The 16,410-nt window shown below is 35.0% G+C and overlaps 2 protein-coding genes across 2 annotated transcripts; both read right to left on the bottom strand.

Annotated features, from left to right (window-relative positions):
* Nucleotides 1-364: 364 nt before the first annotated feature.
* Nucleotides 365-8,281, bottom strand: LOC132068385 (probable apyrase 7). The gene is made up of 3 exons (XM_059461955.1): nt 8,063-8,281; nt 3,527-5,681; nt 365-1,292 (listed from the first exon to the last, which is right to left on the bottom strand). Exons 2-3 carry the CDS (start codon nt 5,514-5,516, stop codon nt 988-990), a joined length of 2,295 nt encoding a protein of 764 aa, XP_059317938.1. The 5' UTR covers nt 5,517-5,681; nt 8,063-8,281; the 3' UTR covers nt 365-987.
* Nucleotides 8,282-14,500: 6,219 nt separating this feature from the next.
* On the bottom strand, nt 14,501-15,738 carry LOC132066907 (uncharacterized). The gene is made up of 2 exons (XM_059460099.1): nt 15,292-15,738; nt 14,501-15,219 (listed from the first exon to the last, which is right to left on the bottom strand). The coding sequence occupies exons 1-2, from the start codon at nt 15,694-15,696 to the stop codon at nt 15,184-15,186; spliced, it is 441 nt and encodes a 146-aa protein (XP_059316082.1). The 5' UTR covers nt 15,697-15,738; the 3' UTR covers nt 14,501-15,183.
* Nucleotides 15,739-16,410: the final 672 nt, after the last annotated feature.

Genomic DNA, 16,410 nt, shown 5'->3' with positions numbered 1-16,410 from the left:
TTCAATCATTTTGATGGAAAAGATGCTCATTTAAGTGCTATGAAAAACGCAATCACTTAGAAAATTAGCTTCGTACTTAAAAAGGTTTTTCAGCATTTCATGCTTATCAGCTACTTTTAAATTAGCTCCCAAACGGCCACTTCAAAGGCGTGTAACAAGCTAGCTCGCACAATTTTCTGGTCAAGTGATCCCTTTTGATATCTTGGGAGTTAAAGAAATGAGAGCAGGTGGATGACAATAATCTGCAAGTTCTTCTCCAACTTGGTATAGGACAAACCATTTACATCTTCTTCATGCTGGTTTCCTCAAACTAGCCTTTCTAATCCAAGACAACTCAGTAACTTTTTCAATGCTCTTAGCTATGTATTCTACCAAACATTAGGCTTAAATTGTAGTTTCTGAAAATGTTGGATTCTGTAAATAACAGTACATTAGAATAATCGGTAGTATGAAAGAATCAAGGGATCGTATAACGTGTTAAGTATCACAAGAGAATGCGTTACCAAAATCTCGAGCTAACCTAACCTGAGGTCTACCAATTTGACCATTTACAAGCTGTCAACCTCATTCGCATTAGAGAACCTCCACCAGTGGTTTCTGCAAGATGCAATTGCATCGCTCCCATCCGATCATGTGAAACTTGGACTATCAAATTGGAATGGCAGTCGAATACCTAATATTCACAGGATGAATATCTTTGTCAAGCTCCACATAATAAAAAGTTATTCTGCAGTTCTGCACAGCTGCCTCAATTAATGATGCCAGACTTCTCTTGACTGATAATATCCGTGTTATGAATCTATGTTATGCAATGTCGGATGAATAAGCTTTCCACAAGTCTTGAGTATCGTGCCTCTAAAGGAGAACATTGGACAGGCATATGTCATGAGATTCACAGCCGATGGTTATTTGCAATTTGGCTAATGAGCCATTAGAAATCATCAGCCCCATGATTTTCTCTTCCGAATGAAATATGACCAATAAGATTTAGACCTTTGGCAAGGGAACTTCAGCCAGCGAAGAAACAAGATCTTCTCGTGATTGAGATCTCCTGCTCTGTAGACGTTGTTGGCTTCTATGTGGCGACCAGAAGGAACCCGTGGTACTACTTTCAAATTGCATCTGCCCCAAGCTACCTGATGAAAAACTATGTGCTACACTACTAGACGATGAGTATAAGGAAGATTCACCAAGCTGGATACCGTTGCCACCAAAACCATGCCCAGTGTCAAATGGTCTCTGTTGAGTATTAGCAATTGTTGGGCTGAGTGGCATTTTCACTCTTGCTTCGCCTGAAAAGACAAAATTGGCATGATCTAAGAAGGATATATGAGAAACAGTGCTGCTAGGAACTGCAGTACAAGTTACAACAGAGAACATAAAGTGTTAAACCATGGTGGCCTACTTTTTTTTTTTTTTTTTTTTTTTTTTTTTTTTTAAACAACAAGAAGTAGTGTGGTGTACGCAGACCTTACCCAGTGTGATCCCAAAAGTTGTCTGGGAAGGGTGAGATGTACGCAGACCTTACCCATAAGTGTGTATTGTTAAACATGACTCAACGCCATACAAAAGCGTAATCTTCTCACTTTAATCCACGACAATCATTCATTCTTGTTACAAAATGTAATCTTCCTAAGTCAGTATTAATGGTTTAAAAAGAATTGCTCCTTTAGAAGATGACAGTCTATGGAAGCAAGAAAAAGATCTTAAGTTGAGGAAATTGGCTATGACAGAGGCATAAATTTTCCATTCAACTCCACTTTGTTGAAGTCTTAAATTTAACTATTAGATACTAAATTAATCTGAAAGCTAAATCAATTACTATCCCTAGAGCTCCATTAACAACTGTGAAAAAAGCGATTGCTGTGTATGTTTGGCGTGACTTCATTTCTGAAGCTATCAAAATTTTCTTTTTTTCCTTTTTTTTTTTTAGGGAAATTTCAATAATGTACAATCCAACATAAAAAATTACATTCACGTAGCCATATTTTTAATTTAATTCTGCATAGACATTTTTTTTTTTTTGCAACAGTTCTTAATACACACTATATATACCATTATACGACATTATACACTTACTGTAGAAAATGTATCAACCTTGTATAAAAGTGTATAAGAGGTGTTTATACACACTTCTACACTGTTATACAGTATTATACAAACTTATACAAGAGGTGTTAATACACAAGAGGGGTTTATACATAATGCATAAGAGGTGTTTACACACACTTCTACACCATATAAAACAACAACATACCCAGTGTGAAAATGTATGTCTGAGCCCGGGTTCGAACCGGGGACCTCTAGTGTGTGAGACTAGCGTGATAACCAACTAAACCGTATAAAAGTGTATAATAATGTATAAGAAGTATTTATACACACCTTTCCCTAAATAACACCAACATTAAACCCTAAACCAAACTAAAAACACTTCAAAATCAATAATTTTCCCAGTGATTTTCTTCGACTAGGTCCCAAGGCGGTTGTCCGGAGGAAGGGTGATTCGACACTTGTCACCCAGAGAAACGACGAAGTGACCGGAACTGGAGTTTAGAGAGTACCGATTTACGTTCTTCGGGAGTAGGCCAATGGGGAACCCAAATTTGATTAGCTCTTTGTGGGCCTCCGACGGTGTCCGGTTCGAGTCCGGGTTAGCGGATACAGAGAGGATGAAAAAAAGAGGAATAATGGTGAAGATTACGAGGGTCTTGCCATTTTTTGAGCTTTGTGAACGGATGGATTTAGTTTTTGGGGGAGAAAAGGAGATTTAATTATTTGATTAGTCGGTTTGAAGAGTTTTTTGACTAATCGTTGTAGTGCAGTGATTAAGCACTGAACTGAAATGCCCGCCATGGATGAAGGCGCAAAGCTAGGCCCACTTTGTGGCTCACTCGGGTAAAAATCTAAAAATGGGCTAAAACAGGGTAATTATTTTGCGCTAATTGTCATAGAATGTAAAAATCCCTTTTTTAATCAGCGAAACTATCATATTTCTCTAAATTAGACTTAAAAAAATACTAATAAAAATGTATAATTCAGGTTTTAGTATAAAAAGTTACCAATAAACAGATAAAAATGGCAGAGGTGAACCTGAATTCAAAAGAGCTTCCTACCCATAACGCTAACAATGTATTTGACTGAAAACGTGAAAACATTCTGCTTTTTCATTACAGATGTTTTTTATTTGTGTATAGCATGCAATAATTTCCACTCCATAATTTTTTTTCTTGAGCCGAGGGTCTATTGGAAACAGTCTCCTTACCCTTCACAAGGTAGGGGTAAGGTGTGCGTACACTCTACCCTCCCTGGACCCCACCTGGTGGGATTATACAGGGTATGTTGTTGTTGTTGTTGAAGGTAAGGTAAATATCTAGTCCATAAATCTTATTAATCAGTTATCAGATACCCCAAAAAGATCAAGTATCAGCAGGGAAAGCAAAGAGTTTTTTTGTGATGATTTCCCTAACAAAGAGCTCATATTCTAAACTAGAATAGCACAGGACACATGCTTTTCAGAAGAAATTACCTGTAATAACAGGACTCCACCGTCTGAAATTGAAAGGTGCTGGAATGTTGATTATAGATGTGGATGCAGCACTATTATTCCTGAAAAGAGGAAGATATGCCCTACGGAGGAACCTGGGCATCCACTTGCTAACACATGATAATGCACAAAGAAGTGCAGCTAATGAAGCAAACAAAATAGCAAAAAGAATAACTGGGTGCATCTTCATGAGAAATAGCTTGGAACTAATAAGTTCCACCCCAGTTGAAACTGTCTTTCCAGCTTCCAACAGCGCAACACCAAGTGTCCAAGTAATACTTCCGGAAGCAATGGTTACCTGCCTGTCAGTAATGTGCAAGCCTTCTCTCAACAAAAAGACAATGTATGGTGCCCTGAAGCAATACTGTTCTATGAAAGGCTGAGGTGCGACACTAGTCTTTGCAATATCCCAAGTCTTATCACAAAATTCATGACCCTTTTCTAATACATCATCCAGGGCAGCATCAGGGGTCAAGTTGAAAAAACGATATACCACGTAGAAACCAGACATAGCATAGAACTGGCCAAAAGGATGAGGAAGATTTTCTGCAAGAGCACAGGGCTGCAACTCACAATCAATTCCTGAACTTTTGTTAGACCATTCAGAAAAATTAACAGCAAATTTTGCAAGTGAATTGCATTCCTCCCATTTTGGAGCTCCGACAAGCTGAACGCGAACTCCAGGCTTTCCACCTCTACCTTTAACTTCTCTACCAGTGGAAGGACTACCGCCTTCTTGGTATAGGGAAGTACAATGAGTACAGATATATTGCTCTTTGTAACCAGAATTCAGGCACGGATGCTTGATCTCAATGTTTCCACTGGCGAGATCTACATCACTGATCTTGGGAAGCCTCTTGAGAAGATGAACTACAGACTTGTCAAAAGCATCATTCAGGCCATATCCTTCTAAGGAATAAGCAGTGAGATGATGATTAACGGCACCAATATTCAGCTCTAAGCTGGTTTCATCAGGGAGATTTTCCTTGCTCTCAAAAGTAACCTGCAGTGATGAGCCACCTAAGTCAAGTGCACCAAATGTTCCCTTTTTAGGTTTTGTCCCCAATATACCAGTATGATGATTCATAGCTATCCATCCATAATAGGCTTCCTCCATGCCAGTGATAGTTTTGACCCATTCTCTCTTGCATAAAAAAGGCGAACTTTTCAGAATGGACCAAGCATTGTTAAGAAGCCATTCTGAGTCTGATTTTGGCAGCCTGCGGACCCCAGCCGTAGCATAAAGATGGAGATAAGTAGTTTTATGTGCATGCTTAGGGATTTGCTTCTCTGCCCATCTAATTAGTGGCTTGATTGCTTTTTTCAAGCCAGATGTGTTGTGCACCAACTTGTCAAATCCGGGTTCTGTCTCCATTCTATTGTAAGCCCGTCCACTCTGTAATTTTGAGTTTCTTTTGAAACCCTCTGGCAGTGATCTCAATATAATAGGGAGGTCATTATCCTTTTTATAGTTAGGAGACGCTTGATATACATAAACACGAGTCCCGGTGCTACCACAATCAAGCACAACATAATACTTTGACTCTCCATGGAATAAGTTAAAATGGAAAAACAACACATATAGGAGAAATGCAACCAATAGCAAGCACAGGAGAACTAAGATAACTCGTCTCCATTTTGTCCGTGCAGAAGTGACTGCCGGTGTCCCCTTCACCTTCGAGAAGCTTGTACCCAAATTTTCTCTCTGGAAGTTTAGCCGTTTTAAATTAGTTGAACCTCTCTCTATTTCAGGGTTAGGACCGCCATCTTCCAGATCAAGCCGCCGGTATGCAGCAAGATCTTGAAGGGATGAGGAAAGTCTCAACTTGTTCTTCTGATCTAAGCTGGGAACATTAAGTGAACCTGGAAGGGGTGGTAACGCCGATGATGGATATGGAGTGTTAGACGTCTTTGGGGTCGAGATACGAGCCACTGCAGCGGAAACAATTTCTGTAACTTTGTTGAGCACCATCCTTGCAGAGATTACAAGTTCTAAGCAAAGTTACTCTTCACGCCAGAGTTTTCTAGTCCATTCTTGCAATGTACATGAAAAGCTCATTGACCATCATCGTACAGTAGATAAGTCTCATAAGCATAGCACATGATACACTAATGGCACCTGTAAAGGAGAAGTGTCCTGCAGGGATCATAAAGGAATAACAATCAAAAAACGAATCAAAATCATTTGAACATGGTGTAATAGATAGGACAAACAATGAGGAGTTTAAAACCATAGATTTCAAGTGAAGTAACCAGTTTTAGGTCTAGCTATAACATGCAATCTACATTATGGCTTCGGTAATTGAGTTAGTATGTCAAATGGCGCTCATCATACGTGATGCAACTCAACTCAAGATGAGCCAGAAAGACCAATCATATAGAAGTACACGCTCAGTTAGAGCATATGCACTAAGCCATTGACACAACATTAATATGGATATTCAGAAGTTCAAAAGTCAGTCATATTTATGGTCCAAGGACGTCCTCTTGCTTAACGCTACCTATGTGAGATTTGCATGGCCAGCCTCATGTCCAAATAAAGGGGAAGAGTGGTGATTGATTGACAGCTAACGTAAAAATAGCCATAACATCATTAATCTTCCAAATATTTTGTTCTTTTGCACCCAAATAGTGAGGAATAGATATAGAGGATTCATATACCCAACACCAACTAGTATGGGACTGAGACTTAGTCGGTTGAAACATCTCCTACCTTCATTCGTCCTAGAATTTTCTCTAGAGATATACATATTTTACCTGTACATCCATTATTATAGAAAATAAACATGCCACAACTGATTGCTCAAATGAATTGAACATAACAATACCCCTCATAACATCATACACGTGCTTCTTATAGCATATATAAATTAAACGCACATCTACATCATTATTCAAATTTGCTCACTGCTTCCCCCTAATCTAAATGTAATTCACATTCTTTTCACCAATTTTGCGACGTAAAACTGCGGAAAATCAATCAGCACATACAATTTTCAGTGCGAATGAATCCAGATGTAGGTCTATTAATCTGTTCGAGACAAAATTTATACATTTAATACTCCCTGAGAGTATGACAATGACAAATTGTTTGTAGTTAAAAGGCCATCACTATTTGTGGCGAATGGAGTATTAAAATTTCAGCATTAGATAACTAGGGCCCGTTTGGCCATAAATACCAAAAACTTTTTCACTTTTTTTGGAATTTTTGAAGTTGGAGTTGGAGTTGGAGTTGGAGTTGTGTTTGGCCATAGTTTTTGAAATTGTAGTTTTTGGTGAAATGTAGTGTAAAAAAGTGAAAAAATTTTGAAAAACAAGTTTTTCATGTTTTTTTTGAATACAACTCCAAAAAGTGAATAATTTTTATGGCCAAACGCTAAAAGGAAAAAAAGTGAAAAAAATTTCCGGAAAAAAGTGAATAATTTTTATGGCCAAACGCTAAAAGGAAAATAAGTGAAAAAAATTTCCGGAAAAAAGTGAATAATTTTTATGGCCAAACGCCCACTAGATCTTTCATAACAATGAACAACTGAAAATTCAATAAGCACATTCAATTTTCAGTGTGAATCCGGATGCTAGTTTCGAAATCTGTTCGAAATAAGCACTACATAAAAGTAGGATAATCACAAATTTTTGTAGTTAAAACGTATTATTTTTTGGGGCGAAGGGAGTATTAAAACGATCAGCATTAGATGACTAGATCTTCCGTAACTATGAACAACTGAAAATTGAATCAGCACATTCAATTTTCAGTGTGAATCCGGATATTGATTCCTTAATCCGTTCGAACTCAAATTTATACAATTATACAGTGCACGAAAGTAGGAAAATGTAGTTAAAATTCCATTATTTTTACGGCGAAAAGGAGTATTAAAAGTTCAGCATTTGATATATCACTAAAAATTCAATCAGCACATTCAATTTTCCTTAATTTCTTCAAACAAAAACTTATCCAATTATGTATACATAGAAAGTAGGATAATCACAATTTTTTTGTAGTTTGCATGTATCATTTTTTTTAGTACAAAAATTAAGCATTAAATAACTAGATTTTCAGTAACAATAAACAACTAAAATGACAAAATCACAGTAATACAATCACAAAATCGTGTAGTAATAAAAAAAAAAATTACAAAATCATAGTACTAATAAACAATCGTGACAGTTAAAATTTCTAAAATCAATCAAAACAGTAAATAAACTCACGAAAATGCAAATGAAAACCGGTAAAAAAAAAAGTAACTTACGGATCAGTTAAAAAATAGTTACTCATTTGTTTGTGGGGACTCAGTTTCATAATTTGTTCGAAAAAAAATTAAACAATTATGTACTACATAACATTAAAGTAAGATATAATCACAAATATTTTTGTAGTTAAAATGACATTAACTAGATCTTAAATAACAATGAACAAGTAAAATAACAAAATCAGTATAAACAATCAATAAATCTTAAATTGATTTAACACAGTAAATAAGTTACGCGAAAATGCAAATGAAAACAGGTAAATTTACTTACGGATCGGTGAAAATAATAATCGTCGGTGCAGTAAAAAAGAGTGTTGTGACTTGTTTGGCTGTGGGTTCTCAGTTTCTTCGAGATCGTGAATAAGAAGTGAAAATGAAGCAGATCTAAAAGGAAGAAATTAACAGCAAACCAAACTGAGTCTTCCGTGTTGAATGACTCCCTTTACTGAAACGGTCATGGTTTTACTCATCTAACGTATATTCAAAAACCCTTTTTCCTACATTTTTAAAGGTATAATAATAATAATTTCATATATAATCCAATATAAATTATTATATCCACGTAGTCAACTTTTTTTTATTTTTTTGCAACATTTTTTATACACACGATATTCAACATTATACACTTATGGTAGATAATATATCAATTTTGTAAAAAGTGTATAATAATATATAAAAGGGTCATTTCGGATAATATTAGAAATATGAGCTATTTCGAGTAAATATTTTCTGCAAATAGACAGATTGTTACTTTCGCTTTTTTGAATATGAATAATTGCCCTGTAAACTAGTACTAGTTTTTTTAAAAGTATCGTTTTTTAAATAATTATCCAACATATATAGAACATTTTTTCGTGATTTCACACCCCAATTATCAATTGTTCAGTTTTCTCTTTTAACATATAGATGGTTAGTTCAGGTTGATTAAAATAAAAATTGATAATTAGAATGTGAAACTCGGTGTGTTAATGAACAATTAACTTTTTTTTTTTGTTTTTTGTTTCATAAAGTTTTACGATGAACATTGCTCAATTTTGCCGTTTACAGCTTGTTTAGATGGCTGTTGGTAGTTACCCATCCATTGTTTTTGGACAAAAAAACAAAATCATTATTGTACAATATGTATTATAAAGTATTGAGTGTATTATCTTTTAAGAACCGTTTGGCCATTATAATTTTTCACTTTTTCCCTAACTTTTTTTCACTTTCTTTGAAAAACAGCGCTTGATCATGAGAATTCCAAATATAATTTTTATTTGAAAATCAGCATTTGGCCATGAAGTTGTATTTAGAATTTGAAAAATACTTAACACTCTGTTTTTAGCTTTTTTTTTTTATTTTCAATACACTCAAAGAACCAAATATTCTTTACAAAAATTATAACCAAACACAACTCCATCTTCAATTCTAACTTTAAAATTACAAATAAAGTGAAATATATTTGATTTTCATGACCAAACGCCTACTAAATAAAAGTTCAAATAGATTGTACTGTATTGTATTGTTTGATCACACTTTTGTGATAGAAGCTTAATTGGTAACAGCGTCTAGAAGCTTAATTGGTAACGGCGTCTCTACCTCACAAAGATATAAGTAAGGTTTGTGCATCTTGTCCTCCCTAGACTCCACCTATTGATTACACTGAGTATGTTGTTGTATCATATTGTACATAATGAATCTATTAAAATATTGGAGGAAATTTCATAAATATACAATTTGCTCACTTAATAAATTGAAAAAAAATATAGCCCAAAACTTATATTGATCCATTAACTGTTGTAAATATTAAACTTATCAATAGTTACTCAAAAAAATAATTTAAAGCAATTTAAAACTATGGGCTCTAAAAAGGAAGGAATTAGCAGCAAACTGAGTCTTGGATGTTGAATGACTCCACCACGCTCTTCTTAGTTCTTTCCCCTCTACTGAAATGGTTGTAGTTTTACTCCAACGCATATTCAAAAACCTTTTTCCTAGGGATAGACGGGGTGGGTAATTATTTTGGTTTGTAGGGGCATCCGTGATCTTTCTCCTAAAAAGTTATGTTTCAACCCACCCCGCCCCTCATAAACTCGCAATTTTTTTTTACTAAAAATGAAATTTATAAGATTATTTTTTATTTTCATGCTAATATTAATTTATTAGACAAGTTTATTTTAGTGAGATCGTCACATTTACCTTTTTTAAAACCTAAATCATGAGGTTTGCATTATCACTATACATAAATAGTTCTGTTTATTATCAGAATTAGGCTGATTAGGCTTATACCAAGATGGTCAAACTTGTACATCAATGAAAAATTTTACAATGGGTTAGGCATAGGTATGACATGATATGTGAGGGAGTATTTTATTATAGTTATATTATGGGCCCCACCACTTTATGCTCTTCCTCCTCTTCCTTTCTTCTTCCACCTTTTTTATCATTTCTCTTTCCTCTTTTTTCTCATTTTCTTTTTTTTGTATCAATTTTAAAATCAATTCTATTATATTTGTGATTATATTTTTTTAAGATATTCTTCCGTTTTATTATTTATATTTTCCATTTTAAAAAAAAAAATCAGTTAAACTCCATAAAAGTGTAAAAGAAAATAATTAGCACTCCAAAAAAAAAATTAATGCAAAAACTGATAACCAAAAATGAATGTAGGATGCTTTTAAAAGTAAAATCAACTTAGAAAATTTATTGGAATTCTTTTTTTCCTTTTTCTTTTGTCATATATTATTCAAAGTTGCTACATCTATACCCGAGAAATTTAAAGTTTTAAGTGTCATCAGAAGTACACACGAATTTAGTGGTGTGCAAAAATCGATTTAACTTAGATAAAATGAAAAGAATAGAAAAAAAAAAAGTTATTGGTTTAGAAATCTATTTGGTTAATGATTTTTTAAGTTCTAAGTTCGCTCGATTTCAAATTTTAAGTTTTTCAAATTTTAAGTTCATAAAACTTAGAACTTAAAAATCATTAACCAAATAGATTGCTAAACCAATAACTTTTTTTTCGATTCGGTTATCGATTAAACCGATTTTGCACACCACCAAATTCAGGGTCTACTTTGGTGACACTTAGAACTTTAAATTTCTCGGGTACAGAATATAGCTTCATATTTGGTTATCAATTTTTACATTAATTTTTTTTTGAGTGCCATTTTTTTTAAAAAAAACTTGTACGGAGTTTAACTGATTTTTTAAGAAAAAATTGAAAAGATAAATAATAAAATGGAAGAATATCTTAAAAAAATTTGATCAGCATATAATAGAATTGGTTTTAAAATTGATGAAAAAATTGAGAAAAAAGGAGAGAGAAATGACCAAAAAAAAAAAAACGTGGAAAAAAAGGGGATGACAGGGAAGAGCATAAAGTGATGGGCCTCACAATATAATTATAATAAAATACTCCCTCACATACCATATCATATCACGCCTCACTCAGAAAAGTTTTTCTTCTCCCGTTAGTGATAGACGATGTTGAGAATGACTCAAATGACTAACAGAATTTTAAGAGGTGCTTATACACACTTTCACACTATTATACCATATTATACAAATTTATATAAGAGGTGTTAATACATAAGAGGGATTTATACATAATGTACAAGAAGTGTTTGTACACACTTCTACACCATATAAAACAACAACATACCCAGTGTGAAAATGTATGTCTGAGCCTGGGTTCAAACCAGGGACCTCTCCGGTCCATGGATAAGTTTAATATTTACAACAGTTAATGGATCAACATAAAAAAGCTTTGAAAACCTGAACCCAAGGTATCTCCGGTCCATTATTCATATACTTCAATTCGTCCTATCAAACTACTCTCTCCGTCTCATAATAAGTGTCATCTTAGTTAAAAACACGCATATTAAGAAATCAATAATACAATGTGAAGTTTATTAAATTACCCCTATATAATAAAAGTAAATTATTCTTTCCTCTTGATTAGAGCATGCACAAGTAGTAATCCTTTTGACATTGGGAATTCAACAATTACAAGTTACTATGTGGCTTTTCCAATCATCAATCATAACTTGTCGGTTTTTTGTCTAAGGATAGAGTTGGAAAAAACTAGTCAATTTAACTTGAATTATTATGGGACAATTTTTTTTTTTTTTTAACTAAAATTGACATTTTTGTCTAAGGATCAAAAGACAAAGTTGAAAAAAAAGCCATAATAAATGTCACTTTGATTTTTTAAGGAAATGACACTAGTTTTTTATAGGATAAAGTGACAAGTTTTTTGATGATTGAAGAAGCCACATAAAAAACAGGCATATTATTGGATTCCTAATGTCAAAATTATGGCATGTTTTAATCAAGAGGAAAAGGTAATTTCCTTCGATTTAGTAAACCAGGAAATATTCAAAAGATAAAGTCTTGCTTCAAAAGGTAAATTCATAACTTCCGCACTAAAAGGTAACATGAATATAAGGTAAAGAGAAGTAATACATCTCCTTCTAGATTTGACAATCATATTGAATGACAGAATTGGATTAGTCAATAAAGTAAACCATTCGTTTGCAAAGAGCCAATTATGAAACTTGCTGGACAAATCAAGATTTAAGAACAAAGAGAACCCAAATGATCATATGTAGAAACTCCAAGAACAAAATTAGACAACACCTAATCAGCTGTTCATTCATTATTGTTACCCAGTACATGATAAACAAAAAAATAGACTAAAATGTAACTCCACATAGCCCAAAACAAGTTATGTCCAACTACTTTTAAAGATTCAAATCCATCATCACGAATGGCCTTGATAGACAAACGTAGGGCCTCCAAACAAAGCATCAACTAAACACCTGATAAGAACAAAATCAGTTACCAACTTCAAATAGTGTCAACAGGTGTAAGTATACAATAAAGGAAGCCAATTGTAAATGACAATCATCACAGCAAAATCTAACGAAAAGAGGTTGATTCTAAAGAAACGTGATGATGCAACAGCAGGACATTTTGAACCGCTTAGAACATGTGATAATGATATAACATCATATCACAACAAAGTATAAGAGGATTCTTGTTTCATATCAATAACTATTTAGCAGTTATTGATAACAATAGTTAAATTAGCTTGATTTCTGTTAGGGGTGTTACTCACTTGACACTGTTTGCCAAAGAAAAAGTGAAAGTGCAATATCTTGAATGGACTATACTTGTTCACTGTGAAAATGTATTGAACAAGAACAACCAGTAACCAACCAGTCCCGTAGGAGAAATAATGCATCGAGTACAATTAAGCTAAATTTCAAATGTGCTATATCGAATATTACGAGGATTAACACTGGAATATAGCGATAACTTGAGGACCAAAAAAACAATTTCCCTCCTTCTAAATATTATAACACTAGATATTTATGCTAATATTCTTTTGTGAAGCAGGAGATAAGTAAAGCAAGCTTTGAAAGCTCCTGTTCTCCTCTCCAATTCATGCAGCTTTTCTTGAGCACAGCTAATGCAGTACTTGACCTTAAAAATCAATTGGATGATGATTGTTAAAGGAAAAACAACATATTCTGCAGAGTTTCATTCTGTAGCTCATCCCTTACCTGTTACTACGTAATATAAGCCAAGAATAGTGAAAATCTTTCATAGGAAAATACTACATTAAAAGGACTATTTTGCAGGTGTCAAAGTTTTGGTCTGTTTAGGACCAAACTAACAAAGATGTTACCACCAGGGTAGAGCACTATACACTACAAAATCAAGCGAGCATATTAGAATTGCACCTACACTACAACTGAATACAAAATCTGCAAAAATATGAGGTTAAACTGCATGTAGTGTTAATGTCTGGAAAGATTTCAACAGTAGGCATATACAACCACAAAAGTCTTACAGGTCATACTCCTCCATTCTTTATCCTGTAGAAACTCGTGAGAACCCTTTATTGAGGTTCTTAATTGAGCAATACCTATGTGAACTTGCTAGCTTTTCCTTTTTTTATTTTTATTTTTTAAATACGAATATTTAATTTACCCTGTAAACTATTGGAATGAACATTGCTCAATTTTGCCGTTGACACCTTGTTTGGATCGTTGTTAGTTGTTACTCATTGTTAATTGTTTTATACTCCCTCCGGTTTACTTGCTTGTTTGACTTTGCACACCCTTTACCAACACAATCCTTAACAAGAAGTAATAATAAATAACATAAATTTTTTATAATATCGCCCCTAATTATTATAAGTCATCTAAATATTGGGAAATGAATTAAGGGCGGCTCAACGAAACCGATGGCTAAAGCCAAATCTGAAAAAGAGGTCTTAAATATAGTTGAATAGAATATTATGTATTTATTTAAGCTTTTTTTTCTCTTTGTTTTGTAACAATGGTGTGGTGTACTTATCATCTTGTGGGTAGGTTGACCATTCACTCACTTAGTTATATCCCACCATCAAAGATATTTGGCAACTCAACTTATCGAGGCTTCACGTCTTTATAAAAAATATCCACAGTTAAGATAATATTTTTATAAATATTAATCATCTAATGCTCTAAATTTCGTACTACGAACAACAACAACTACATACTTAGAGTAATTCTAGAAATGGTGTCTGAAAATTTCGTACTACGAAATAATGTTAAAATAATTTCATGCATTTCAAATAGTTCAAGTTTATTTTGAATTGAAAAATATGACTTGATTCAATCTTAAAGACATTATCAACTCTATAAAATACTACAAGAGACTTAATTTTTTAATTATCAATATCGTCATCAAATTTGTTTCCCCCATATTACATGTTTATTATGAAATTCAAGTAATTATTTAAACAATATCTATCGCATTCTCAAAAATAAGCATAAATTTAATATATTTTTAATAACACTAATTTATAATTTTATATGAGTACAATACTTCTTTTTTTGAAAAGGAGTACAATTTTTATTAAATATTAACCGTAAAAGAAAATTGGGGCCCTCAATTAGGGGAGGTCTAAAGCAATTGCTTAAGGCGCTTCACCCTTGAGCCGGCGTTGAAATGAATATTACTTAATAAAAGGATAAAATAGATATTAAATGATAAATATCTCTTGGTTTTTCAAACTGGACATTCTGACTTGCACCACCTCGTTCTCCTTCTAGATTGCCTCGACTTCTTAAGTCTTGGCCCGGAGACATTCCTTAAGAACTCGGACATCCGCTTCAAGACCGGATACTTGCTCCACCATACTGATCAGTGAGTCCTGAGCTTGGCTGCATTTTCCTTTCCACTCAAAGACTTGAGTTTGGAGGAGATCGGCCTGTTGGCTGTAAGCTTTCTTTTCCGCCTCCACTTGCTTGAGCTTGGCCTCAAGCTCTTCAATTTTTGAAAGTTTGGCCTCAGCGGCCAGGATCCGCTCCACGACAGATCTGTCCTTCTCAGCCACAAGTTCTGTTTTCTCCTCTATCATTCTCTGGAGCCCATTTCCACAGAGAAGGTTGGCTTGGAAGGGGAAACAAATTTAGAATCCAGAAGGAAAAGGAAAAAATATTTGACAAAGGACAAAAGAGTTACCTGGGCAGCAGCATGCATGCCAGCGTTGATAACGCACTCGGATGAGACTTTGTGCATCTTCCTCCGGTCTTTATCGGTGGCCACATGCTTCATGTAGTTGGCCACCCCAACGGGCTTTGCTAGGAGGTGGCACTTCGTTGGAACCATGAAAGAAACGCTCCGCAATCCAAAAGAGTCATCTATCGGGGCCGGGTATTGGTCCACTAGTTCCTTAGGGAGAGGAGACGATGGGCGGTTCTGAAAAGCCGATCTCCTTCGACGATCAGGGGATGAAGCTGGTTGTACGGCCAATTCGGCTGGAGGAGGAGTGGCAGAAGTAGAAGAGGGAGAATTTAACGTTGTCGCACCTGGAAATGCACGCTCCCCAACAAATGCAACAAAAGGAGCCCGGAATCGAGAGTCCATTCGCTCCGCATGATCTAATCCCTCAAAGGGAATAGCATCCTCCCCGGACCTCTTTAAGGGTGTCACCTCTTCTTCTGGCCCCTCATTGTCTAAGTCAAACACCAGGGATAAACCGGTGGTGACGGAGGGCAGGGTTTGTTCCTCGGGAGATCGAGGAGGATTCCTGTTTGTTTCCCTGGAATCCTTGGGGGTGTTCTTCTTGGTCTGTTTATCCCTGGATCGGGAACTGGCATAGGGACTCGTGCGGGTTCGCTTCTGCTATTTGGTTTGATGAACAGGGAGGCTCGCCTCGGCTTCATCAACTGACACTTCAATGGTTAGAGCGGTCTTGGGCAGACCTGGAACAGATTAACCAAAATAAGTTAGGAATTGGTCCTAAGTATGAAAAATGGAGTGGAAATAGTCATGTTGTGAGAGGGGACAAGTTACCTTGATTATTGGGTATCCAGTTACGGTCTATGGAGAGGCTATTCCATGTCCTGGACTCCAGAGTGGAGACACCCAGAATGCTCTAGATCCAATCAACTAATCTCTCAATCTCTGAGGGTTCCCACAGAGTAGCTGAGGAAGTAAGAATGAAGTTAGCAAAAGAAAAATAACAAGAGAAAAGAGATTGATTTACCAGGAACATAGCGAAAGCTTTCGAGTAGAGTTCCATCGCTCTGGCATGGGCTGGCTACCGATCGGAAGTAAATCAGTGTTCACAACCCAAAT

Source organism: Lycium ferocissimum, chromosome 8 (genome assembly GCF_029784015.1).
Source record: "Lycium ferocissimum isolate CSIRO_LF1 chromosome 8, AGI_CSIRO_Lferr_CH_V1, whole genome shotgun sequence".
Classification (NCBI taxonomy): domain Eukaryota; kingdom Viridiplantae; phylum Streptophyta; class Magnoliopsida; order Solanales; family Solanaceae; genus Lycium; species Lycium ferocissimum.
This window is presented reverse-complemented; position numbering and strand designations above follow the sequence as displayed.